This window comes from Nasonia vitripennis, chromosome 2 (genome assembly GCF_009193385.2).
Source record: "Nasonia vitripennis strain AsymCx chromosome 2, Nvit_psr_1.1, whole genome shotgun sequence".
Lineage (NCBI taxonomy): Eukaryota > Metazoa > Arthropoda > Insecta > Hymenoptera > Pteromalidae > Nasonia > Nasonia vitripennis.
The window spans coordinates 13,586,801-13,612,417 of NC_045758.1; the positions used below are offsets into that span (position 1 = coordinate 13,586,801).

The following is a 25,617-nucleotide window of genomic DNA, read 5'->3' on the forward strand; positions in this document are numbered from 1 at the left end:
TACTCAAAGATATATACTATTCAAATACAAATCCTTGTTTATCAAAAAAACTTATAAAATAATTTAATTAACATCTAAGATAAATCAAGCGAACAATCTTAAATTTAAATTTGTAAATATTGTTCATTTAATAGTTATTGTGCAAAAAAATTAAACTGTACTTCACATTTTACAGAAAAAAAAAAATAAAAACATTTTACATGACCAAACTGAAGTTGTAATATCTTTTTTTCATCAAAGTGTAGTAAGGAATTGTTAAAATAAAATGTATCGATAAATGACTTAAAATATACAAAAAATCATCAAAATTCTATAAACTGCGTTTCAATTAATTACCTTAAGAACTATAATTATATCCAATTAAGTTATTTATATTTTTAAACATAAAATTCATATATATATATATAGTAAAAATGGACGTGGTAATATTGCGTTAACAATGATCGATAATCTAGGAAACGACGTGAGCAACTGAAATTAATCTACTCCCTATACACGAAGTACCAATAATTTTGTATAAAAAATATTTTCAAGGATATATTAATAACAACAGCAACAGTTCCGAAAAACGATATTTTACATTCGATTACTTTATTTAAACTTTATCATTCTTATAGATATTCCTTGAATATACAGTGATGGCGCTTATCATTATGTAATGATATATATTATTTTCTGAACATTCTGACGACCTTTTCACATTAACAAATTCTTCTACTTCTTTTTGTTCTTGGGTTTCAATAAATTGTACGCCACTATGAGAGCTATAGTGGCATACGTAGCCTTTGCAACCTGCAAAACAATCATTTTGTTAACAAGAATAGTTCATAATCCTTAGAATGAAGGAGAATCATTTAGAGGTTAAAAAGTTCGAATTGACTTACGTTCGCTCTGCCAAAGTTAGTCTGGCTGTTAAAGATTCTGCTGAGGCCAGTCAGATTTTCGGAACCAGGTGGGTCAGCGCCGGCCATTGTTACTTGTTAATTCGGTGGAGTTTCGACAGTAGATTTGACAATCAGCTCTTTCAACAATCAATTCACGGCGAATTTCTGGCTCTTCTGCGCGCGCTTGCTGCCCTCTCGCTGGCCGGATATGTAGTTGGCAGGGGCGTGCAGCAGCGTCCGTCGCAATACGCAATCCCGCCGCCAAACATGAAATCTGTAAAAACTACGACTGACTGAGGTTTATAAGTACTGTGCAAGAATATCCGTGTTTCATCATTGAACGAATTATTTTTAAGTTAAACATGAGAAATTAGTTAAAGGCTGAATTTTTTGACTTAATAATAAAATTGTGTTTGACAAAATATTTATTATCAGTTACAAATAATACAAAAATAGTTTGTTTTTTTTTATAGAAAATCGATAAATTTTCTATTACTCTAGCTTTGACTTAATTTAGGCCTTAAAATAAAAAATATTTTATTAAATATTGTTGAAAATAATAAAAATAAACTGATTACACGCATTTGATACAGTTAATCATACTGTAATGTTATATTTCCTAGTATTCATAATTATGTCAAAGAGAAAAAAAATCATTTCGCTGATATTTTTTGCGTCCGCTTAAATACTCCGTACTGTACTGTCACATTCTGTAACAGAAAAATTATCATTATTAGAATAAAACTTTACTTTCAAACTTCAAATATAAATTCGAAATCTAACCAATGCATCAAACAAAATTTTGTTATTAAAATGCTTGTATATGATATCTTCTGTATTATTACTAAGTGTCCTCATCAAAGGAATTGCTTCTTTAACCATCTTGGTTTCAATGAAATCTAGGTCTATTAAAAGTTGTATCATAGCCTTACAAGTGATTAGAGTCAAAACAAAATCTGAAACAATTTTGTTTTCTTCATCCCTTGGCGCCTTCAATCGGCTTCTGTAATAATAATATTCATGTACAATCTAATATTTATACTTATTCTTTGGACAAATAAAGAAAAACAACTCACTCATCTAGTTGGTGAAAGAGGTAAGGATCTGTTTTCCTTGTTAAATCGCGAAACATTATATCTAGTTGTAAAACTTGGATTAATTTCATCAGGACTCTTTCATCTAAGTAGTTGGTGAATGCCTCGACAACTTCGTTCATGCAAACCCATCCATTGTTTTCCAAATGAAAGATGTGAATTAATTTGTTATCACATTTTTCGGAAAGTTCTGAAATCAAGGAAAAAATCACCATACATTTTTTATGAAAAATAAACTATTAAAATGTTTATTTGATAATCATAAACTTACGTAATTCAATATACATAGGAGAAGTCACAAAAGTAGTATCACATGCATTTGAAGTTAATGATAAAGAACCATTAGTTCGTGATCGTCTACTACCAGTCAGATATCCTTCATCGATTTCATCACAAGGTTTTATATTTTCAATAGAATTGACTCTCGTCGAATCCGCGTTATTTTCAAATTTGTTAGCATGCAAGGCTGCAAAATTAGATGGATACTTTATGTTGATCGTCGGATTTTTGTAACCATTCTCAATTACTCTTTCAAAAAATATAGTCCCATCTTCCCCCTCTTTTAACTTATCATCATTATATTCGTCAGCACCATTTAATTCTGCATTATTCGATTGACTGTATTCTGATGTATAGGAACTTGCAGAATGGATCGACGGTCGTCTCTTGATACAGACATTTGTATCATGATGCGATTCTGCATACCCGTTTTCTTTGGCTTTTCGTATTGGTAATTCTTGTTCCACTTCGTTTTTGGAATTTCGATTTACAGATCTTGCATCGCCATTTTGGTTAATGTGACTTACTGGCAATTCATAATCTGATTCATTTCTTGAACTCTGACTCGTGGGTCGATATTCATTTCGAATGCTATCAATTTCCGAATAGTTATTTTTTACAGACAAGTGGGTTTTTATAGTACTGAGATTGTCATTGGAGTCTGAGCTAATAGGTGTATTAAAAGTTTCCAAGCTCACGAAACCACTATTTCCAAAGGCTTTATTTTCTATTCTTTCATTTCTCAGATCTTGGACATTGCTGTTCGAAACATCATCTAATTTGTTGAGGGGTGTGTTCAAAAGAATTGCTTGAGTAATAGTGTGAGTTTGCTTGACATAGCCAATAGTTTCTTGGACCAATGTGGCCACACTTGAAGCAGTGTGAAAAGATCCTGTATCATTCAAATTTGAAGATGAAGTTGTAAGGTTCGAGGATTTCGTACTTGATATTTTCGTTTCTTTGTATGCGTTACTACGAGGTTTAATATTGATTTCATCAAATGCAGTCAATGTATGAAAAGGTACCTCCTTAATCTGTAGAAAAAAAAATACTTCAGTTTCTTGATACTCATCTGATAGAACGACATTTTTTTGGGAAAAATACTCACTCTGTGCATATGAGAAAAGATAAAAGAGAAAATAATTAAGAAAATGTTCAATTCTTTATCAAACTTTCTTTATTTAACATAAAAATTATAAATTGTATATATTATTTACAAAAATAGCGTCTCGCTTACTATTATAAATTATTTGACAAATTTTAATAACACAAGTGAATATTTTTCCAAAAATTAGTAAAAAATGTTGTATGCACTTTAAAGCAAATGTATTTTTTTGGCAAATTTCTCATAATACCATGATAGTTTATAGCAGTACAATGAAACATAAATAAAAATAGTATTATACTGAGTATAATTGCATATACGCAATGAATGGAATGAAACTTATAAACACTTTCTATACATTATAGACAAACAATTTAAAAAACAAATAACAAACATAAATAAGTTTATTTACTATTACTTGTCAAGTGATGTTTATATTTCATGGTAAAAAAAATAATAGATACATTTATTAATTTGTTCATTCAATTGAAATAAATTCTGTACGAGTCAAATTAAAAATTATAATAAAAAATGAATGGACTGGCAATATTTAGTACTCATGGTAATAAGAAAAATGTAAGTAATATCGTTATTACACGATGATTAAGACTGTTTAAAATACGATAAAAAACTATTAAAAATTATGAAATTTTCATAACTATTGCGCAAATACATATGTAATACTTTCATAAAAAGGTAGGAAATATAGAATTAGAAAAGCTTGTTGTCAGAAGCTTAAGACTTTGAAATTTGCAGCATTTTAATGCGATTGAACAATAATTTAGAGCGTAGTAAAGCATCATTGCGAAGCGCAATGGACCAATCAATGTTGATCATTCGACCATGACCACCATTGATACTGTGAAAGCTATCAATTTCATCCAAAGCATTCCCGGAATTTTTATTACGAACCGTTAATCCGTCATTATTTACAGTAGAATTTTCTCTCTCTTCTTTCGTCAAATTAAACTGTGTTGAATTTCGCAAATCGTCGTATGTTGTACTACAGTCTTGCTGACAACGTTCATTTATGTTATTTTTTTTGTTAGAATCGCTTCCATCAATATTTGAAGTATCAATTATTCGCTTAACCATCAAATCCTTACATCGATTAAAAAGTTTTTCACTGCGAGCTTGTTTGCTATCTTCAACTTTGCTAGCATAAACGTAAACCGTTTCATCGAGTGATGAAGAACAGTCGGATGAGCAAGAATAAAACGACTTACACTTTTGTAGAGCAGAAATTTTTGAGTCGTGAGTAACAGAATTTTTTGATATAAGAGAATTGTTTTCGACTAATTCATTCTTTATGGATTCACCATGAGTTGATAAAGTGAGGCCGTTTATTTGTTGGCATCGTTGATAATGTTCAAAAGCAAAATTTTTTTTCATACAAACCATTTTACCCCATTCAGCGAAATTATTCTCCACCATCCAGTCATTTATGTGTAAATCATTCTCGTCATCACTTGTATCTGTCAAAGTGATCATCATGGTATTGTTCTAAAGAAGTAAAAAAAATTAATCTTTGCAATTATCATTAATTATGTACGTTTAAGTAAGAAAATATTTACTTCTTCATTTATACTGGATACAACAGCAATCATTGGTATGTTCCAAACTTTATCGTAAAATGCTTCATATGATTTGCGTGGCCATTCAATGGATCCAATAGGCTTCGTATTGCATAAACCAGAAGCTATTGCTTGTGCAGGTAGAATAGAAAACCTTGTGTGCAAGAAATATACATCACTCGGATGGTATGTTGATACAGTTCCATAGTCATAAAACAGTATCTGAAAAAATATTTTAATTCATGCAAATCAATGTAATTCACACACACACACACACACACACAGTCTAAAGTAATATAGTAAAATATATTTACGACAACAAATCCATCAGGTTTAATCTTTTTAATTATACCTCTATGCCAAATTTTAGCATAAATACAAGCAATGTTCAATCCTGCTTGTAATACGACCTGTGGAATTCTATATAAATCTAAATCTTGGTATTTGTAGAAGTCACTGAAAGAAAAAATTTACATAATGACATAAGCTTGGCTAAAATAAAAGTTGAATAACTATGTAAATGAACTTACTCCAACTCAGTCATCATTGCTTTGAACTTCTTTTTATTTTCACGCAATGTTACCCAAAAGAATGATGGAGTAAATATTTCAGAAACATTAACTTCAATATGCTCTATGGTACTCAATGTAAGAACGCTGATAATTTCTACAGTTTCATTAAGGTTCATAACACCACTGGGAAAAAAAGTTTTAGATGTATTTGATGTCTGAAAAAAAAATCAATTAATTAAATATTGATGCTGTTAAAAAGTGAAATCTGATCATTTATCAGTATTATTTTTTACCAATTGAAGAGGTACTGGCTCTGGTTCCTTTGCAACTTCAATATTGTACATGGAAGCCAAAGTCTTTTTTTGGAAATTATTTGGGAAGTCATGTTTAGGTCGTTTGGCATTCAAAACCATTAATCTATTATCCAAAGGCTTAGTAATCTCAAAAATATCTGGCAATTTAGCAACAAATTCTGCAATACAAGTGTATCCTAAGTCTTTGTAATCTAAATCTATACTATATTCCTTTTTATATTCATTTGGTAATTCTGAGCACCAAATTCCCTCTGGATGTTTTTCTATTAATTTCTGCAATCGAAATCTAATTTTTTCATTGATCAGATCATCCGAAACTGAATGAGCTTTCATGGGTGTTGACTTTGGTTCTTGACAATATCGAGAAAATTGACTAGTAGTATCCATTGCTTCAACAGTTTCATGAACAGGAGTCTCTTTAACAAACGACTTTTTTTGTTTTTCCTGTTGTCTATTGTAAATCATAGGCGATTCATCATAACGATTTGTGGTTAAAGGCGGTCTTTTTTCATTCAAACTTCTTCTCTGTTGCTCCTTAATAATAGCTAGTTCATCTCTAAAATAAATATAATCTTCTTTCAGCTCGATTTCCTCCCAAAGTTCATCTAAATGGTCATTTAGATGTTGCATCGAATAAACATCATCAGGGTCTCGCCCAGCTTGGCAAAGCTCAAACTTGACTTTAGTCAAAACATCAACCTTGCGAATGCCAGTAGTGATTTTTGCGTTCTTCATACCTTTCAAAACCATCTTCAATACATTTAAGGGATCTCTGCGAGACTGTGCAGTCATACTGGAAATACCATTCGTAGGTTTGTTGTAATTGCTGCTATTGCTAGCAGCATGGTTCATAGGCTTGCTGTTATTATTATTAGCCGTGCTGGTAGGATAACCGTTGACAGACCTGCTGTTATAATTACTCGTAGTATTAGTGGAGTAATTATTTGAAGGCTTGTACTTGTTGTACATCCCGTTGTAGTTATTGGTCGGCTTGCTATAATAATCAACGAACGGTTTTCTGTAAGCATTAGTGGACGGTTTATAAGAATAACTGGAAGACTTGTAGTTTGGGCTATAGTTATAAGGTGGACGATAGGACGCTTTTTTCTTCGCGGTTGGCTTTTTCGGTTTCGATTGTCGACTCACGAGCGAAGTAATGTGCGCAGATTTTTCCGTGTCCACATGTCTGACGCACAGCTCGCCGGCATAGTTTGTGTACAGCGTCACGGTGTCAACGATGCTTTTCAAAAAATCAACCAAATTTGAGAAGCCGAGGTCGCGGAAGGGAATGTAACAATCTTCCATTTCAATATACATTTTGCAGAGATGTTTCAACGTAACAGTAGTGTTGGCTTTCGCGATCAACAATGAGCGCAGAATCGTCTTTACCTCGACGAGCTTGTCGTTTTTGTCCGGCATTTTCTCTCAGTCTTTTGTAACCGTCGAGTTTTTAATATTTTTATACACACTATTGTACTATAACTGACACACAATATTTATATGTACACAAATATACATACACACAAAAAGCCATAAAATGAATCAAATCAGTCTTTTATTTGTAGATCACACAAATAGTATCGGAGAGATATAACGATTACTGATCACGAAGCCGGTCTTTGTTCCCGAGACGCATGCTTGAAAAGTGTGTTGTACTTATCCGCGAGCTCGAACAATGCAACCTGACACCAGAGTAGTCTCTCAGAAACAGGCGACGCGACTGGCGGACTGATTCACTTATGACTGTCCCTTTTCCACGTCCTTCACGCAACTGACTGTATACTGTGATACGATGATCAGTCGTCGAGGTGTAGTTGTGGTTAAATATATATATGTATATACATATATGTATGATAAGTACGAGTAGTACGAGTGTCTGTCCCTCGCGACAATGTCCACTAAACTCACCTTTTCAAGCCCTTGTTGTGCCTTGTCAAACATAGAAGCGCTGCGCGCCGGTGGCTCCGATTCGTCGCTTTTTCTTGGAATTGCCGCGGCCAGTCGAGGAGTGATAAGTGCGCGTGTGCGCGCACAAAGGGCCGACTCCGACTCGCTCGTTGGAAGATATTTAGAAGCTGGAGAAGTGGGAGGCGCGAGAGGGGTAACCGACGGGGTTAGGAGCTTGCGCCCCCTGCAGCTCATATATTGCTCGTGCAATTATTCGTGTAGGTATGCATTTTAATTTTTAAGTATTGGGTATATCTCTATATGCATATACACGAAAGGCGCGAAAGCAATTTGCAATATTGACGAATGAATGCGTAACGACTGAGAACTTTTCTTTATTAGATCCAATCGATAATCGATACGTCTGCGGACTGTTTCTTTTTTAACGCTCTTGTTTGTATATATGTATATATATATATATATACCTACATATAGAAGGAAAATAGTGCACTTCAGGGACACCTTCGCGCCGTATGCAATGTATACAGAGCAGCGAACTTGAAATAACTTTCGACAGGGTGCGACTGCGTTCGTTTGAAAGAGGAAAAATAGTGTATATTTTCCGCATTTCTTATCATTCTGAAGAAAGATACATAGACGAGTGGAAAATTCCGGGAAAAACGCAAAATATGCATCTCTCGCGAAGCGCGAGTGGCCTAATGCGAAAATTATGCAAGCCCGTCGTTGTCGTCGACAACGACGACGACGATTGAGCGAACAATAAAAAGTTGACATTGTATACCGCCACGCAGGTATATAATGCAACAGCGGGTCTCGAGGGGATTCAATAGGACCCGCTGCCTGCAGCCCCTACACAATATATAGTCACTGTAGTCTGCAGCTGTCCAGCTGCTCCTATAATACTCCGGCGCATCGTCTTTCGCATTCTTCTTCCATCCGACAACATTCGTCGCATATTCCGTCCCACGCGCATAAACGCGCGAGGGTATCGAGTTATCTCAGTGATTCAAGGTCTTCGTCTGATGCAGTTAATCGACTCGCCACACAACACTGTGCAGCATCAGCGGAAGGAAGCTGCGTCGCGCTAATGAATCCGTCGACGCGCGCGGGCTAATCGAGTGGGGGCGGAACACGCACGAGAGTGAAGAGAGAGAGAGAGAGAGAGAGAGAGAGAGAGGGAGAAGGGAAAGGACCGACGCAGCTCGCAGTACTTAGGTAGTAGTTAGCCCAGCAGTCGCGACTGCAGCGGACGATCCACGCGCTCGCGCGGGGGCGAACTACATTTGGTGCAGCAGGATATTAAAATATACAACACAGCAGCGGCAGAGAAGAAATTCGCGGATTGCAATCCCGGGGGTGAACGCTCCGCAATCCCAGCGAGACAGCAATAAAGAAGTTATTATAAGTAATACAACGTACAACGATCGTGTATGCGTATACTTATACTGGAAACATACGTATAGGCAAAGGAATCATAATATCGAGGGATCACGCGAAGGTTTACACAGTGGGTGTGCGTCTATACTCCAGGCCAAGTATTTGAACATCTAGTCAATAGAATTCGATTATGATAAGACAGCTCGGTGTGAGCGCCGATAAGAGTTTCGGCATCGTCGCCGGCACTTGCACGCTCATTGAAGCTCGACAGAAGGCAATCCCTCTGCTGTAATGTGGATATACACGAGGCGGAAGAGACTTGTTTATCAATTAAAAATTTGACTACTATAGCTGCTACTTACGATCGGACGCCCTCTTATTATCGGTCGGATTCTGCTGCTGCTGATATGGTTTAAATAAGCTAATGCCATCAGTGCGCATTGTAGCTCATTTTAGTCTCTAGCTGATAGTCGTGCATTGCACATCGTACCACCAAGACCGCTTAGTATTATTCTAGAAGCATGGCACCCTCTTTCTCGCTGGAGTTGGTCCTTTTGGCTTTCATACTCATATTACCGTTCCTCTACGAAACCAGTAGGACCTTTAGGTACTACTTCAAGTTTCTCATGTATTACGGCTCAGTCATGATCAATGCAGTGATACTCATACCAATCATGACGTTCCGTCCTAAAAATGTGAAAAATTTATTGTAAGTATTGTCTAACTTTCATGATTAATCAATGGAGTACTGCCCAACATATTGTTTATTCATTGGCAATGTGCTTTGTCTCTTACAGATTAGCTTCGTCTTTGTGTCATCATGCCAGCAGTTTACTGGGGATCAGATGGCAGATCAGAGGTCGCGAGCATTTAGAAAAGGAGCGTGCATGCATCATAGTTGCCAATCATCAGAGCTCACTGGATATCTTAGGAATGTTTGATCTTTGGCCCGTGATGGATAAGTGCACTGTCGTTGCAAAGAAAGAAATTTTTTATGCTTGGCCATTTGGATTGGCAGCCTGGCTGTGTGGTCTGATTTTCATTGACAGAATGAATTCTGAAAAAGCTAGGTCAACTATTAACACAGCTGTCGAGTATCTTAAGGAAAATAAGGTGATATAGAATCATCTGCAACATCATCATCAACAGTTTTTTAAATTTATCTGATGTATACTTATGCTGAGTGTTTTTCTAGATAAAGCTTTGGATCTTTCCAGAAGGCACAAGACGTAACACTGGTGAAATACACTCTTTCAAGAAGGGTGCTTTTCATGTTGCCATAAATGCTCAATTACCAATTTTACCAGTAGTATACTCTTCTTACTATTTCATGTCAAAGTCGGAAAAGCGTTTGGATTCAGGTATGGTGTAATGAAATGTATACTTCTTGAGTGTAAACAGCAAATTTTTATGTGAATAATTGTCATCCAGGGCGTGTGATAATTACTACTTTACCACCAATCTCAACTGAAGGATTGGATGTTAAGGATGTTCCTGATTTAATGGAAAAAACAAGAGCACTCATGACTCAAGTATTTCATAACACCAACAAGGAGATACAATTGTCCATGGCATCCAAGAGACAAGAAGTCCGGTAGAGTACAAATAATAACTCAAAGCTTTGGATCATTGGTAACGATATGTGAAATACTAATTAACTAGTATTCTTATACACTTACTTATATTGCTCTATAATAATTATTAGCAATTTGTTTTAAGATAGGAAATTTTGATACTTTACTAATAATACTGAATAGTTTTATATTTAAGTTTTTATCTTTCTAATATTTCGGTATTTTTGTTTTATATCAGGAAAATTATATTTTAATCACGAAATATTTTACAACGAATCTGTTCCTATGATATTTTAAACGTCTAGTTTTAAAAAAGTCTGATTTTAGAATTAAAAAACAATTTACAGATTGCAATTCCAAAAAAATGTTTAAATATATTTTTACAATTTATCAATTTTTAATTAGCCATTCAAATTATATGTACTGGTATTCGTGATAAGAATAAGATAAATCTTCTATCATCTTTTATCATAGTTTTAAAAATAGAAATCTTGTACTTATCCAACTTTTTTCTAGGCTTCTTCGATAATCTCCTTATCTCATAGTAAATGCGCACTTTCCTCTAATGGCTATTCACTTAATAGTAATTTCCAGCATGTGATTGCACAACTACTTTTTAAAATTAAAAGACCAGTGGTTTAATTCTTAATTTAAAAGATTGAAATGATTAAATGATGCAAGATTTATCTGAGAATATGAAAGTTCAGTAAAAGGTATACTTTTTAACATAATTATCGAATGAAAGTGCCTTATTTTACATTGAACTATTTTTAAACATAGTTTTAGTTTTTACGCAATAACGCTCTAAAATTAAACTTCTGATGATTTTAGAAGAAAGTTTATGATAGGATATTTAAATCTACTACTTTATTAATAATCCCTAAACTCATTTAAAAATATTTTCCACGTTATCGTTACTAAAATGAACCGGAGCAAAAGCGGGGAATTTAGAAAAAAGAAACTGATTGAAAGGATAATTTTTTGTTAAACTTTTTTAACCATGAGAAACTGGAGGATGCACTTTGTATACAAAGCACAGCTAGCCAATAACTGCGAATGATTAAAAAAAACATATTTGCACAAAATACAATGCTTACTGTATAAATGCAACAATATTCATTGTATATTATTTAAGCAAGTGTAAGAATGAGTAAAAGTGTAGTCTCTCCAGTTCCTTATTAATTTTAACAAAGTCAAAGTCTTTAAAATGTGATTTCAATGTAGACTTTCCTTAGAATTGTGATTTTTGATCTTTATTAAGGAAAACCAAAGATAACATCCATAGCGAATCTTATTACATATAGTTTTTAAATTTTAAGACTATATTTGTTTTTGCTGTAAAAATAATCTGAATCATGTAAGCTTATGGCAAATGAGATTAATACAACCAGTGAGATATGAAATGTACAGCTTTCAACAGTCATTGTTAAATAGTTACTTTTTTATTGCCTTTTTGGTGACATTATTATTAATTATAAGTTCAATTGCCATTGTATAAAGCGTTTTTATCTGTTTGCAAAGGAATGTATTTTTCAGAGTGCCAAGCTTTTTTAACTTTAATGGTTACATTCCAGTTATATATAGGTAAACTTTGCTTTTATTTGTAATAGTCAATTGTGTAAAGTCAAGAAAGTAAGCTTTTATTTGTGAAACTTTTGGTACGTATACGATAAGCAAGTATGAAAATAAAAGGTTTTTGCACGAAAATCATGTATTATCAAAAATTTTATTAATAAATAAAAATTACACTGTATTTGAAAAAAAAGAATTATATTTTCTTACATTTTGTACATATGTAGACATCTTAGAAATGAACAAATGCAATTACTTTATATTTTTTTAAATATTAAAGGTGGCACAATTACTTATAATACTTGTATATCAACTATTCTACTTATATTTCAGGTAATCCACCCAAGCTAGTCTTCTTATCTTGGCTTTCGGTCCATGCCTTAGCAATAGTCTTTTTCATCTCATCATCTCCATCTTCGTACATTTTCTTCATAAGGCTCATCAAACTTGCATTTGGATCAGAAGGATCACTTACGGATGGAGTGGCTTTTGCATCCTTTATTCTCTTTTCAACACTCGTGACGCATGTCCAATTCTTCTTTAATTTCTTTGCTAAATAAACTATTATCATATCTGTTTTAACTTTGTAAAAACTTTTGCTTGTATTAATGTCTTCGCATAGATTGTTGATCGGAAGTTCATAATTTTTATTGTCTAGTCCTCGAACATGCAAGTCCATAGATCGGTTTGAAAAATTGCAGAATACTGATTCTTTTGGAAGAGATTGTACATTATTTAACGTGACATATATTTTAATGAAGTCCTCCGTTTGATCCCAGGCATAATTGTTGAGTTTTACGTCATAACATTTAAGAGCTGAATTGGCAACGGGTTTTGAAGCTTTATTTTCTTGATTTGTGCTAATTTGATTTTGACTAAGATTTAACAGTTCTGTTTGTAATCTTCTAATTTCAAGATTTAGAACATCTTTAGACTTTTGACGCGAAGCTTTATCCAACAAAGAATTGAGGTCATCAATGTCCATTTTAATCTGTAAAAATTAGTAAATAAGTATAGATTTACTTTTTGTTTCCAAAAACTTTTCTGAATTTTGAAAGCTTATAAAACAAATGTTTCCTATCAATCAGCATTAAATGTGCATGTAAATCGTAAATCGCAACCTGCACCTCAAATTATGAATTAACATAATATTAGCTTATTAAAGTTAACGAAATGGTAATGTTTACAAACAAATGTTTATATCTCCACAAGTCACTCACCTCGTTAATTCGCGTCGTCATGTTTGCTGATTACGATTATCTTTTTGTAATGAATAACGGTATAGTTGTAAAATTTGTGCTGTTGCTGCTTAATCTACAATAAATCTCTGAACTACTTTATATGCCACTTCGAAATCAACAAATTGCAAGTGTTAAGTAGTACTTTTTTCAGCACCTTCAACTTTTTTGTTGAAAGTTCTTGAATACTGAACACTTCGTCGTCTTTCCTGCAACTTCGGCGTGGGGCGAATATTCTCGAAACCGGTACGTAAACTATAGACCGCGATTCGCGAATGTCCGCGAATATATAGCGATATCCAGCAATTTCTATGAATTCTGTTTCTAGAACTTTCCAGTAGATAACGCTACAGTCGTGTAGATCAGTGGTGCCATCTGGTCAGATTTGACAATACAAACGGTGATGTGCTTGCGCGGGTGTAGTTTCCGACAACAATGGGAATTGGGAAGAGTCGAGCTGGTAGTCAGTAGTCAGTACTACTCATGTGTCGAAGTGTTCTGCCATTTAAAATGTGCGATTTATAACCGTTGTATATATGTACGTTTGTTTACACTTGGAATATTCGGAACTGGATAAAGCGTGAAGCAAGATTTTGGAGTGATTATTTGTTTTTGACTTATGCTATTGAAAAATGAGTAATCAAGAAGCTTCGGATGAAAACTCTATCACTTCTGTGAGTGAAAAGAAAGTGAACAAACGCAGATCATCGATTTTCAAGAGGCAATCAATTGTACCACCACAAGATCAAGGTTTGTTGATACACATTGTCTAAAGTGTAGTTAAAAAATACTTATTACTTAATGAAATGACCTACTTTGATGTGTATTCTTTTCATTATAGATCTTGAGAATACTAATGCAACTGAGGAAATAAGTCATGAATCGAAAAAATTCAAACCTCTGAAGGACGAAGAAACAAAGTTTGACATAATCAAATATATAGAATCCCTGAAGAAAGAAGACAAAAAGTGGCGAGAAGAGTATGCCAAAAGAAAGACTCGTGTTCATGAATTGACGAAACGTGAAAAAATCGTGCAGCAGACAGGGCAAAAATTGGACATTACAGTATTATCAGATAGTGAAAGAGCATTTTTGGCAACAAAACCTGATTATGAGGAGTTTAATAAGAACCTCTTTCAGTTGCATGCAATGGCAACAAAAGTCACGTTTTTAAATAGATATGCTGAAAATTTTTATGAAAAGTCAACATCAAAATTACAAAATGACACAGAGGATGCTGTGCATCGAATTATTGATCTCACTGACTGATACTCATATTTATCAGAAGTATTTGTACATAAGCATTGTATTATAGATGCTATACTTGCACTTGTTGGCTTATTTTATAATTGTATAAATTAATATTTATAAGTTATATTAGAATTAAATAAACATAATTAAGTTATATTTTTAATATCTTTTCTTCAAAGGTCATTACCACCTGGAATTAAAGTTTTTTCAAAAATTCAACAATAACAGTACGCAAAAATTGATAGAGTGGTCATCTGTGAATGTGGAAGCTCTTTCTTCTAGAAGCTTTGCGCTCCTTCTGGGCTATATACTCCTTTCTGGAAGAACTGCTTCTTAACTCAAGTATATGATTTATTTTCCTAACAATCTCTTCAGCTGTAGTAGATTCTGCCTCAAAGTCATGGTTTTTAAATGATGCTGACCTTCTGAGAGACTGCGTATGACTAATAGAAACTGTAAACATATTTTTTTATTAAGAATTTATTCCATGCAGCATGACATCATTATTGAAAAGTAAATTATTTACCATTTAAACCGTCCAAGGTTATGGAAGTGTGAGGTGTATACACCAGTGTAAAGGTTGTCTTTGATCCCTTGTTTTCTGTTAACTCGCACCATGCAACATTGTCCATGTGATAGCTAACGGCTCTTTGCCTATGCCAAAATCGACTTGCTCTCTTACCAGTGATAACAGGATCAATTTCTATTTTTTCTCCAGAAATTCCAAGATGTATTTCAGTCTTTGCTCTAACTTTGTTTATGATGTATACCCTGCAAAGGATATTTAAGTTTAATATTTGACTATATGACAATTTTTTTGTGCATAAAAATGAAAATTACCTATATAGTTGATACAATGGAGCTTCCATAGCAGTAGTGTGACCCTGCATTTTAGCAAGATCTTTCGCGACTTCCTCCTGTATTTTTTCTAACTTTTCATTCTCTTTCTTTTGTTCCGTGATTGTTTTTACTGTACTGTGTCTGGCTTTATCACTTGGTTTCATTTCTACAAGTCCCAATGTAGAAAATTCAAACTTAGCAATAACTTCTGTAGGATCCAAACAAGGAAAATCCCAGTCAACTTCTCCGTCATCTTCTGTGATATATAATCCATACTTACTAATATCTTCACTGTAAATATTAACGCTAATTATTGTTTTGAGCTATTGCATATTATTCTAAACTTAAAGACAGTTTAATTACTTACTGAATATGATGATCAGGATGTTCACTTATGTACTTATAACAAATCAGTCCAATAACCTGTTGAACTTTGGCATTGGCAAGGACAACAACATGCAGTGGGTAAGATCTTTGGTCTTTAGGAAGCATACACATAAATATTCTGTACTTTCTTACAGGAGCACCAATTTGTGACTAGAAGTAAAAAAAAGAGGGCAATGATATAATTGACCTATGAATCAAATTTCACTTGTTCCAAAATATAAATTCAATACTAACATTGCCATCAAATCTGGCATATTCAACAAATGGGTTCTGTGGAAGCTCAGGACACTTTTCTAGTTGCTCAGCAAATAGAGATTTTCTTTGAATATTTTGTCTATTATTCCTAAAATCTTTACCCTTAAATAATTCTTTTTGCTGCTCTAAAGTAATCGAAGTAGGATTGTTTTCCCATTTAATGTGTTTAACCTTTGAAGCCTTCTTTCTCTCAAGATCTAATTTCTCCAAGCGCTGAGCTGTGTTTGTTCTCTGTCTATGGCTAAATTCCATATCTGTGAATATTTATGCAAAGACAAATTATTATTTACGTTAAAAATAAAATTTAATCATAGCTCTAAGAAATTCCTCATTACCCATTTGAATATCATAAGAATCTGCCATAGCGTCAAGATCTTCTTCATCACTATCTTCAGCTCCTGGATATGCATACAGGGTGCCGCTACTTTGCATATCTTTTGGTATGTCATCTCTCACCATGACCATCTCACACATTCCTTAAACACAAAATCCCACATTCAATGCACACAGAGAAATGGCAAAAAGGTACACCAGCATCGAATGAACTACGTACCTGTGTCATCGGTAGAGATAAAACTATCTCTAATGTGGGAGAGGAGCCAGTGAGGATTATCATACAGTGCCATTTTCACAGTTTTTATCACTGCTCAGCCATCGACGAAGTTTTTTCAGTCAAAAACAGTCCTACGCTTCCCCACGACTCGTAGATCCATTTATTATTAAATAACTGACAGGTATAAAGTCCGAGGTGAGCACATGATGTCACTGCCAGGCTTGTCAACAAAAATATAACCTAACAATTGGTGCAAATCCCCACACTGTGTCCTTAGCACCTGAAATCGCTGGTCCTCTGCGAGCGCAACCCTTCGTCATCTAGAAATTAATAACGCGCTGGTTATGTCCGATGCAGATCAGCTGATATTAGTCACGACTTTGCACGACGTTTAGCGGCTACAAAACCGTCGTATCGGTACATTCTGGCCGTATGTGAGTCAATGAAAAACGACTCGACGCGCACGCGCTACCGTCGCAGAAGATACAGTATAGGTGGCGCTACTCGGTCGTCGAGAAAATCATCAACGAAGACTGTACACTCTGTACAGTCAAAAACAGCTGCAATGTCTGCAATTGTCAAGCGGAGTTTGGAAGCGGAGGACGCGGAGGTATAACCTAGCTGCAGTTACGTTTGACGCACTGAGACGCACAGTCATTGCAACCATTGTCCGCTCTCTACAGGATTTGCAACGTTTACTAAATTTATAGTTTTTTACAAGACAGCTTATGAACATTCAACATGGTAAGTTTTTATTGTTGCATAGGATATTGTTATCTTTTTTATTTGGTGTGATGATGCTGATGATGATGACATATATTTTCAGTTTCGACTATTTCCCGAGATACCTCGTCCCTTCAATACTCAATACAAATGCTTCTCAGTGTCTATGTTACCTGGCAATGAACGACAAGATGTTGAACGAGGTGGAAAGAGTAAGTTAGAAAATTCTGTTAAAATTGAAGTTGAAACGATGCAATAATGTCTAATCAAAATCCTACTTTGTTTTAGTTATTATGCCTCCTTCAGCACTTGACACTCTCACAAGACTGAACATTGTTTATCCAATGTTATTTAAACTGACAAATAAGAAGACTAACAGAATAACTCACTGTGGAGTACTTGAATTTGTTGCTGACGAAGGAAAAGTTTACCTTCCTTATTGGGTAAGATTAAATTTAAAATATTTCTTGACTTAATTTATTCAGGTGTATTTATGCTAATATTATTTTGTAGATGATGCACAATCTGCTTCTGCAAGAAGGGGAAATCTTAAATGTTGAGTGTGTCTCGCTACCAGTAGCTACCTATGCGCGTTTTCAACCTCAATCAGAAGATTTTTTAGATATTACAAATCCTAAGGCTGTGTTAGAAAATGGATTAAGAAATTTTGCCTGTCTAACCACAGGTGATGTTATAGCTATCAAGTACAATGCACGTATTTACGAAATGTGTGTACTAGAGACTAAACCAGGTTCAGCTGTTACTATTATTGAGTGTGACATGAATGTTGAGTTTGCTCCTCCCGTTGGTTACAAAGAGCCTGAGAAGCCTGTATCAAAAGAAGAGGACAATGTCGATCCTGTAGATTTAATGCCAGAACCAACTGGATTTGTTGCTTTTAAAGGGCAAGGAAACAGATTGGATGGCAAAAAGAGGAAAGAATCTGCACCCACAGAGACTGCATCGGACAAACCGGTTTATGTCAGAGGCATACCGGATTATGATTATAAGATAGGCACTTTAAAATTTTTACGCAATGTGAAGCCAGTAAATGTCAAAGAGGTAATTTTAACTTCTATTATCTGCTTAATTTTGTATTCCCTATTATATATATTATAAAATATTTTTCTTTTTCAGGTGAAAGATCAGGATGAATTCAAAGCGTTTATGGGAGAAGGATTTTCCTTACGCAAGTCGAAAAAGTGATAAAATCAATATTTGTAATTCTTGGTTTGTTTTATTACGTAAAACAATACATCTTTTTATAAAACATTGTGTGTAGCACAGTGCAGGGTATCACAATGCCCAGCACTGTGCTGCTTGTGCATTATAAAGATATAAAACGTGTTTTTTTTTTGTAAATATAAATATACGTCTAAGTATAAAAAAATATAAAGATAAGTTTTCCAAGTACCAAATACGGTACTGCGGTCACAAATTGGATGAAAACGTTCGAATGAGTCTCGTCGAATGAGAGTAAACAATATATCACTGAGAATGACTAACATTATGCGACGCTGATATTTATTAATCAACTAACGGTCCCCAGAAATGCTTGCTGGGCCTGTGATGATCTTGAGTGAGGAAGAAATCACGTCCCAGCTTAACGAACTCCTTAAGACTAATTTTTCCATCTTCATTGGTATCAATGTAAGTAAAGCTGACTACTGCATCCTGAAGAAACAATAAAATTTTAATAAGTATAAGATTGGTTTTTGACTTGAGTGAAAAATGTGCTCAATTTGTTCGAAAACTTACGTCATTGCCTAATCCTAAACATTTGAAGAAAAGTTTGAACTCTTCTACTGATATTTCACCACTGTTATCTTTGTCAACAGCCTGTAAGAAAAACAGATTTCTTAAATAAACATATTCTTGTATATAATTGTTGAAAAGTTTTCATGTGATAACGTACTTTGAATAAGTATGGCAAAAAGTGGTGCACTTTTCGCCTCAGAGATTCGTCCTCGAGAACGTGATGCATCTCCGCAAGATATTTCTCGACATCAACGAAATTATATGGACTGACTTCACCCCACTGCTCTTCCCACATTTGCTAATAACAGAAAAATACAAAAGTTATTGCATAAACTAAGTACTCATATAAATATTATAAAAAAATTGCGGTAGCTTTTTTTATGTATACAGTCTGCGTAATGATCGAATAATTCGACCGTTTCTCCTTCACTATTATTTTCCCTGAAAGGTTGTAAATTATCGCGGTTTAATGATACATATAATGATGGCACGTGTGCGGATCACATGTGCGGCTTTGACCGAGACTCGAGTTACGCTCTTTATTTTTCGTCTTTTGCGCGCCGCAACTTGAATCAATATTGATTATCGAAACGCGTCTCCAAATGGAATACCGTTTCTACAATTCCAAAATAGATCCTAAAATATTTTGAAACCATCTTTAAAACTTCAAATTGCAGACTTCCTCTGTTATACTAATGTAATGCCAATTTCGTGATTACTGTAGTTACACGACTCTAGTGGAAATTGAAATTCTAGCAAATTAGCTTACGGCACTCGAACGTTAGAGAAATTCATTTTTCGTTATCTAATCTCATCCAATTTATCTGAACTGTTCAAACGCCACTCCATACCATAGACTGAAAAACACTTTTCGTCACAATCTTTCTCTTAATCCTCCACGAAAGCCACGTTATATCATCGCTTCTTATAGCTCCGCATAAATTTCGTGTAGAAAGAAACAACGAGCACTCGCTCGCATAATTCAAATCCAAGCATAGATCGGAAACTTACACTTAAAACCTTCTGGAACTCTACTTTCTGCTCCGCGGTGAGGTGTCCCATTTTGGCGAACCTCTCGCCTAGAAGCATAAAGTCGTCGTAACTGAGGACTCCATCCTTGTTGACGTCCAAGTGACTGTGTAGAGTCCTCATTTTTCGTCTCCAGAAGTGCGACTCAGTCTGCGCAGGAAAAATTCGAAAGTCATCAATATAAAATATGTACACACAACTCGAGTCGTTACATTACATTTTAAGCGAGAGGTGTACCAGCATTGAGATTCGAATTCGAGATTCATTTTGCCGCGGATTATGATTTTTTTATTTTCCAATGCGTGTCAAGGATGCCATCGCTTTTTAATATTATGATGTATCGCGAAACACCTACATTAGCGCAGAAAACTAGCACGAAAAATAAGAGATAAATTTAACGAGCCGATAACCTTCGAGCGATGGCTTTTAAGTTGCTCTCTCGGCCCACTATAGCTCGTGGGCTTATAATCTCACCGCCTGGCCGATGTTATCGCGCGTAGACACACATACGAACACTTTTTGTGCGTTGCTCGTGAAAAGAAATATTTTTCGTTATACTCGAAGAGAGCCGTTCTAAAGCTGTACGCAAATGCGAGATAAAGCGTGAGACACGACGCCGTGTTTACGGACGGACGTTATTTCTAAGGACGAGCTTCTGCAACGATTAATACTGTGTACAATATTTTTGTTTATAGGTAGAGCCACGTGTTGGCGATTAGATAAAAACAAAAAATCGCGGTAATTCCGCAGACTACAAACACAAACATTGCCTCGCAATGATTTATATAAAACGAAACCGCATGATTACTTATACATGTGCAAAATGGCAGTGAATCATCGCGCTTCATTAAAAAAAACACTCCAGAATAATATTTAGAAGAGCCTCGACGCCAATCGATGAAAAATCGCTGTAACCCTATATACGCTCTCTGCGTCAGGTGTGTCTCGTATGTACGTAAGTAAACATTGCGTGTCTACACCTCTCTCTCTCTCTCTCACTCACGCTGGCATGCCGAGTATCACGTACCCTGGACGGCTCCTTTCTCGATTTCTCGTCGTCGCTGTCGCTGTCGCTATCGAAGTCACTGTCGTCGTCGTGCTTCTCGTCCAGCGAGGCCGATGTCCTCGTGTGGTGGACGTTGCGCTTGCCGCTGCTCATCTGACGCACGGCAAAGTACTGGAACTGAAAACAAAATTATATATATATATATATATATATATATATATATAATCGGTATTGTTGTGCACTATTTCAACGGATCGATTGACGTGCGCTTTAGTATTTTCAGGGGTCAGCAAAGGAGTACACACTTTGGCCGGCGAAGAAGCGAAGACGGGAAAAAAAATTATCTAACAGTACTCGTCGAGTTTTTACTGTTAGCCGCCGTCTAAAAAAAGATCCGCACACCCGCATGCGGTCGGCCTCACTTGCGCAAATGTCGCGCGATTGAGTATGTGCATCTCGTTTCTGTTTTCCTCGACGAGGCGACTTTTCGCACGACGACAGCGCAGTAGATTTTCTTTGGGTTTATCACTTTATTTATACAAACGATGGCCGGTCGTGTTGTGCCGAACGAACGCGGAATAGAATACGTAAATTTATGGTAAATCACTGAGAGGAATTTTGAGGCAAAGTTCGCGAGTGTCAGACACATTTGAACTTTGTTTGTTGTATGTACGTCTGCGAAAAAGAAATCGGCGCGTATGCGTATGTGTTTGAAATTGAGTTAGCGTCCCTCAGTCTTTTCTTCCGAGTGTATGTTCGTGCCATTGAACCGAAGGAGTATGCATAGTTTGTATGATAATTTGAACGATCAGAGGCAGATGTACGGAAAGATTCGGTATCTGGGGTATAGAGACTTTATCTGCCGGCCTCCTCTCGAATAAAACGGATTATAGAGCTGCCGAGATGAAAACATTATTTTCGACGAATATCTAAACTGTTATCTCAGCTCGACCGGTTTAAACAACACGTGTGTCACGTATATCCATTCAAGTTCTTTCAAAAATAAAAACTCGAAAATCGCTCGCGCAAGCGACTCTACAGTACGTTCGCCATTGGAAGCCGCTCGTGAAAGCATCGTCTGTTCTTGTGTACGGCTCGAGAGCGCTAGCGCAAAAAAATGTCGCGAGTAGCCATGCGTGACTGTATTACACTGTACAGTGCGGGTCTCGAAAACCTAACTATAGAACGTCGACTGCAACAAGCGAGACAAGTGCGAGGGCAATTACAAAGAGACAGCCGATGGAACGAAAGGATCTGAATCTCGAGGCGCGAGTGTATCAACAGAGATGGATGCACGACTATAACGGAGAGAGTCGAGAGACTGTGGAAAACCAGTATTTCCACTTTTTTTTCTCCTGCAGCGCGAGAAAGGCGCGCAATGAGCGATTTGAAGGGGACCGGGAGAGTAAAAAATCGTTGAAAACAAACTTAATCTCGTTGTCAATTAATATCGAGCACGCGACAATCGAAGGAGGAAAGAATCGTCAACATTGCGAACCAGTTCTCGGATAAACATTCAGCTTTTCGAGCAATCTCAAAATGGTATCAAGTCGCAGCTGCTTCTCGGAAAAAGAACTCTCTCTCGACTCCTATGCATAACATTTATCACCCAAACAAACAAACGGAAAAAAAAAACATGTCCGACCTTTCTCCATCAGCGAAACACACGGCTATGCAACAAAAGAAAAAACAAGACCGCGCGCGAGCCCAACCCACATCAGGCTCAGAAAAAGGCCAAGCATCCGATCGAAAAAGAAAAGAGAAAAGTTCGATTTTGAGTTCGTTCTCCGCGCATTATAAGGTCGAAAAACCAACTGCGTAGCTGTCCGTCCCGTTCGACAACCCCGGGCTACTTCTCCTTTCCCTAGCTGCGATGCACTCCCATCGACTTCTCCGCAGACTGCACGTATATATATATATATAGCTGGCACGTGTATACCTATAGGCAAGTGGTATATACGAGGCCACCGATGGCGGCTGCTGCTGCTAGTGCAGACGAAGCAGAGAGAAGCCCGGACGAGAGAGGAGAAGAGAAATCCATACTCGCGACGAGCGCAGGTATATAACGCAGGTTTCGTTTACCTGGGCGGAAAAAGAAGCGAAATCGTTAAAAATACGCGTAGGAAAATTACGGAAAGCGGAAGCCAGCCATGGTGTCCATACGGGAAGGGCCGTCAAGGCCGTGTATGTGTACACAAACTATATACACGCGGAGCGAGCAAAACATCCATGGCTTCCATCAGACTCATCTCTGTAATATCTGTACACGGCGAAGGACGCGCGTGACGCAGTTGAACGACCCGATTCGTTTTTTCATTATGCTCAATATATATACACGTGCTGAGCTGGGCCTACATTTTGTTTACGTAATCGCGCGCGGCCGGGGGACCGATTATTTATGCGCATAAAAACGTGCGGCGCGCTCACCTTGGGGCTCGTCTGCGCGAGCGAGCGGTGAGTGGCGTCGCTGGCGAATTCGTTGTTCTCCAGGAAGCTGGAACAGATGCTCGGGGCGAGTTTCCGCTCGAGGAGGCTCTTGCCAACGAGGGCCGGGCGCAGGCCCATTCGCATCAGGACTGTTGCCATCCTGTCTCCCGACGATTTGTATTTCCCTTCACCTTCTTCTTTTTCTCCCTTTGTTTCTCGCTCGGCGCACCGCGATGCACTCTGTGCGCTGCAGTCTTGAACGTTCTCGACTTTCCTCGCGATCTAAGGATAGAACAAGTGTACTGTCTTCTCGAACAAGCAAGTAAGTACTCGGTTGCGTTTTTTGCAAGTCTCGGTGAGATCACGTTTATAGTGTAGATGCTTTCGGTACGGACTGTGCGGTCCTACTGTATAGCCGCGGCGATGCGCGGGCCCCTTTTGTATATGAAACGGCAACCGCGCCGGCTGCCCCCACTCCTCGGCCTCTCTCTCGCTTTCGCAGCGCGACTGTACACTGTACAGCGCGAGCTGAGCTGGAGCGACCCTTTCCGCCGTGCAGTAGCGCAGCCCTCCCCTCCTCCGGCGCCGTAAACAACCTCGCCGGCACCCCGGCACGCGGCAACGTCGGGAAATCGGCGATGATGGCTCTACGTGCACTTTCTCAGATCCCTCCGCTGTTGCACACTGCAAGCCTGCAACAGCTGTGCGCGCGCACTAGCAATTATTCTTTTGTGTGTCACGCTCTGTAGAGACAAAGTAGCGATTGCTATATAATACGTATAAGGTACAATAATATTATTGTTTTTGTTTTGCGATGCGTCGTTATAAAGTGTAAGTATGGATCGATATCGAAATGTGCAATGAAGCGAGCAAAGGGCCGGCGGCGGCAGTGCGAGTGCGTTGACTCCGCGCTTTCTCATCGCGCTATTATTCGTTACGTTGGCGATTAGCGTAGGTGTCGCGCGGTACACAACGGACAAAAACGTGCCGCGTGGTTTTGCGCGTCGTTTTTTCGTCTCTCTTTTTCTCTTTCTCTGTCCCCCCAACGCGCGCGCGTCGACTCTCCCCATGGTGTGAGCGGTTTTCCCCTCCGCGCGTTTTCACCAACACGTGGCTCCGCTATGGACGCTCTCGGCTCTTTATCTGCGTGTGCAGTATACTTTTACACACGAGAAGCTGCAAAGTGCGTATCTGTATACTCGCGCGCACACGCGAGGCACAGAGATATAGAGACAAAGAGCGGAGTAGGTATCTAGGGGTAGGGGGAACGCGCAGCATAGAACGCGCTCCATAATAACGTGATTCCAGGCACGTTCTCCGCTTTCCGGCTACTTGCTCTCGCATGTGCGTCTGTGACTTATCGATGTGTAGCATCACAGAGATCGACTCGAACACCGCATTGACATTCGGCAATCGCGGGCTCCCGCTTCATAGCGACTGCTTATGACGCGCTGTGATCATCGCGGCTTCTTATTTTGGCTGTGGCTTTGTGATAAAGCATCGAGTAATTTGCACAACCGACAGATGTTGTTTGACAGCGGCCTACTTTTTTTAGCGATAAGATTAGAGAAAAAAGTTATTGTACTAATTTGCCCGCAGCGGAGATAGATATCGCACGCACTATCCAGTTCGCGGAATCGAGACTCGTGTGCACCTTCACGTATGCATCGTGTTATTGTACCGATCGCGAGGTTCATTGTAAAATAGATCTGACCTCCTTTCCGATACATATACATTGTTTGTTGTGCGTTGATACTCGTGATGTTATACTACTTACCATCAGATAGAGACGGAGAGAGAGAGAGCTCGGAGTGTCTATTTTTAGCGGCGCAATTTGCGGCGTTACACTGATGCAGCGGGTGTTGGAGGAGGAGAGGATGACCCGGTATTTAAGATCCTTGAATGATCGTTTGTTTGTTGACATTCGCGCGCTCGTCGGGCGTTTGTTGTCGTTGCG

General features: G+C 37.3%; 8 protein-coding genes across 11 annotated transcripts; 3 read left to right on the forward strand and 5 right to left on the reverse strand.

The window, feature by feature from the left end:
• Positions 1-559: 559 nt before the first annotated feature.
• LOC100119798 (ATP synthase membrane subunit DAPIT, mitochondrial) lies at positions 560-1,483 on the reverse strand. The gene is made up of 2 exons (XM_001603386.6): positions 885-1,483; positions 560-792 (listed from the first exon to the last, which is right to left on the reverse strand). Exons 1-2 carry the CDS (start codon positions 969-971, stop codon positions 715-717), a joined length of 165 nt encoding a protein of 54 aa, XP_001603436.1. The 5' UTR covers positions 972-1,483; the 3' UTR covers positions 560-714.
• LOC100121779 lies at positions 1,473-8,475 on the reverse strand. 3 transcript variants are annotated; one of them, XM_008214264.4, is made up of 10 exons: positions 7,671-8,475; positions 5,742-6,780; positions 5,467-5,663; positions 5,251-5,392; positions 4,937-5,158; positions 4,275-4,865; positions 2,250-3,291; positions 1,961-2,168; positions 1,668-1,887; positions 1,473-1,594 (listed from the first exon to the last, which is right to left on the reverse strand). In XM_008214264.4, exons 2-10 carry the CDS (start codon positions 6,729-6,731, stop codon positions 1,538-1,540), a joined length of 3,669 nt encoding a protein of 1,222 aa, XP_008212486.1. In that variant the 5' UTR covers positions 6,732-6,780; positions 7,671-8,475; the 3' UTR covers positions 1,473-1,537. The 3 variants fall into 3 exon arrangements, with proteins under 3 accessions (XP_008212486.1, XP_008212485.1, XP_016837158.1); XM_008214263.4 differs by having other exon boundaries at positions 5,742-7,544; XM_016981669.2 differs by lacking the exon at positions 7,671-8,475 and having other exon boundaries at positions 4,761-4,865; positions 5,742-7,664.
• Positions 8,476-8,656: 181 nt separating this feature from the next.
• Positions 8,657-12,376, forward strand: LOC100680260 (1-acyl-sn-glycerol-3-phosphate acyltransferase alpha). Its single transcript, XM_003424024.5, has 4 exons — positions 8,657-9,756; positions 9,845-10,160; positions 10,243-10,408; positions 10,479-12,376. Exons 1-4 carry the CDS (start codon positions 9,569-9,571, stop codon positions 10,643-10,645), a joined length of 837 nt encoding a protein of 278 aa, XP_003424072.1. The 5' UTR covers positions 8,657-9,568; the 3' UTR covers positions 10,646-12,376.
• LOC103317197 (calcyclin-binding protein) lies at positions 12,334-13,785 on the reverse strand. The gene is made up of 2 exons (XM_008214262.4): positions 13,414-13,785; positions 12,334-13,184 (listed from the first exon to the last, which is right to left on the reverse strand). The coding sequence occupies exons 1-2, from the start codon at positions 13,432-13,434 to the stop codon at positions 12,516-12,518; spliced, it is 690 nt and encodes a 229-aa protein (XP_008212484.1). The 5' UTR covers positions 13,435-13,785; the 3' UTR covers positions 12,334-12,515.
• LOC100119765 lies at positions 13,165-14,838 on the forward strand. The gene is made up of 3 exons (XM_008214260.3): positions 13,165-13,677; positions 13,760-14,181; positions 14,273-14,838. The coding sequence occupies exons 2-3, from the start codon at positions 14,064-14,066 to the stop codon at positions 14,698-14,700; spliced, it is 546 nt and encodes a 181-aa protein (XP_008212482.1). The 5' UTR covers positions 13,165-13,677; positions 13,760-14,063; the 3' UTR covers positions 14,701-14,838.
• On the reverse strand, positions 14,809-17,176 carry LOC100119737 (stress-activated map kinase-interacting protein 1). Its single transcript, XM_008214261.4, has 7 exons — positions 16,718-17,176; positions 16,500-16,640; positions 16,144-16,418; positions 15,890-16,059; positions 15,523-15,813; positions 15,209-15,453; positions 14,809-15,135 (listed from the first exon to the last, which is right to left on the reverse strand). Exons 1-7 carry the CDS (start codon positions 16,788-16,790, stop codon positions 14,933-14,935), a joined length of 1,398 nt encoding a protein of 465 aa, XP_008212483.1. The 5' UTR covers positions 16,791-17,176; the 3' UTR covers positions 14,809-14,932.
• Positions 17,164-19,325, forward strand: LOC100121764 (ubiquitin fusion degradation protein 1 homolog). The gene is made up of 5 exons (XM_001605320.6): positions 17,164-17,461; positions 17,544-17,652; positions 17,729-17,883; positions 17,954-18,502; positions 18,578-19,325. The coding sequence occupies exons 1-5, from the start codon at positions 17,459-17,461 to the stop codon at positions 18,644-18,646; spliced, it is 885 nt and encodes a 294-aa protein (XP_001605370.2). The 5' UTR covers positions 17,164-17,458; the 3' UTR covers positions 18,647-19,325.
• On the reverse strand, positions 18,658-24,093 carry Cbp (sarcoplasmic calcium-binding protein). 2 transcript variants are annotated; one of them, XM_031922472.2, is made up of 6 exons: positions 23,661-24,093; positions 21,231-21,410; positions 20,210-20,377; positions 19,356-19,496; positions 19,199-19,279; positions 18,658-19,114 (listed from the first exon to the last, which is right to left on the reverse strand). In XM_031922472.2, exons 1-6 carry the CDS (start codon positions 23,817-23,819, stop codon positions 18,968-18,970), a joined length of 876 nt encoding a protein of 291 aa, XP_031778332.1. In that variant the 5' UTR covers positions 23,820-24,093; the 3' UTR covers positions 18,658-18,967. The 2 variants fall into 2 exon arrangements, with proteins under 2 accessions (XP_031778332.1, NP_001153404.1); NM_001159932.1 differs by having other exon boundaries at positions 21,255-21,410; positions 23,661-24,047.
• Positions 24,094-25,617: the final 1,524 nt, after the last annotated feature.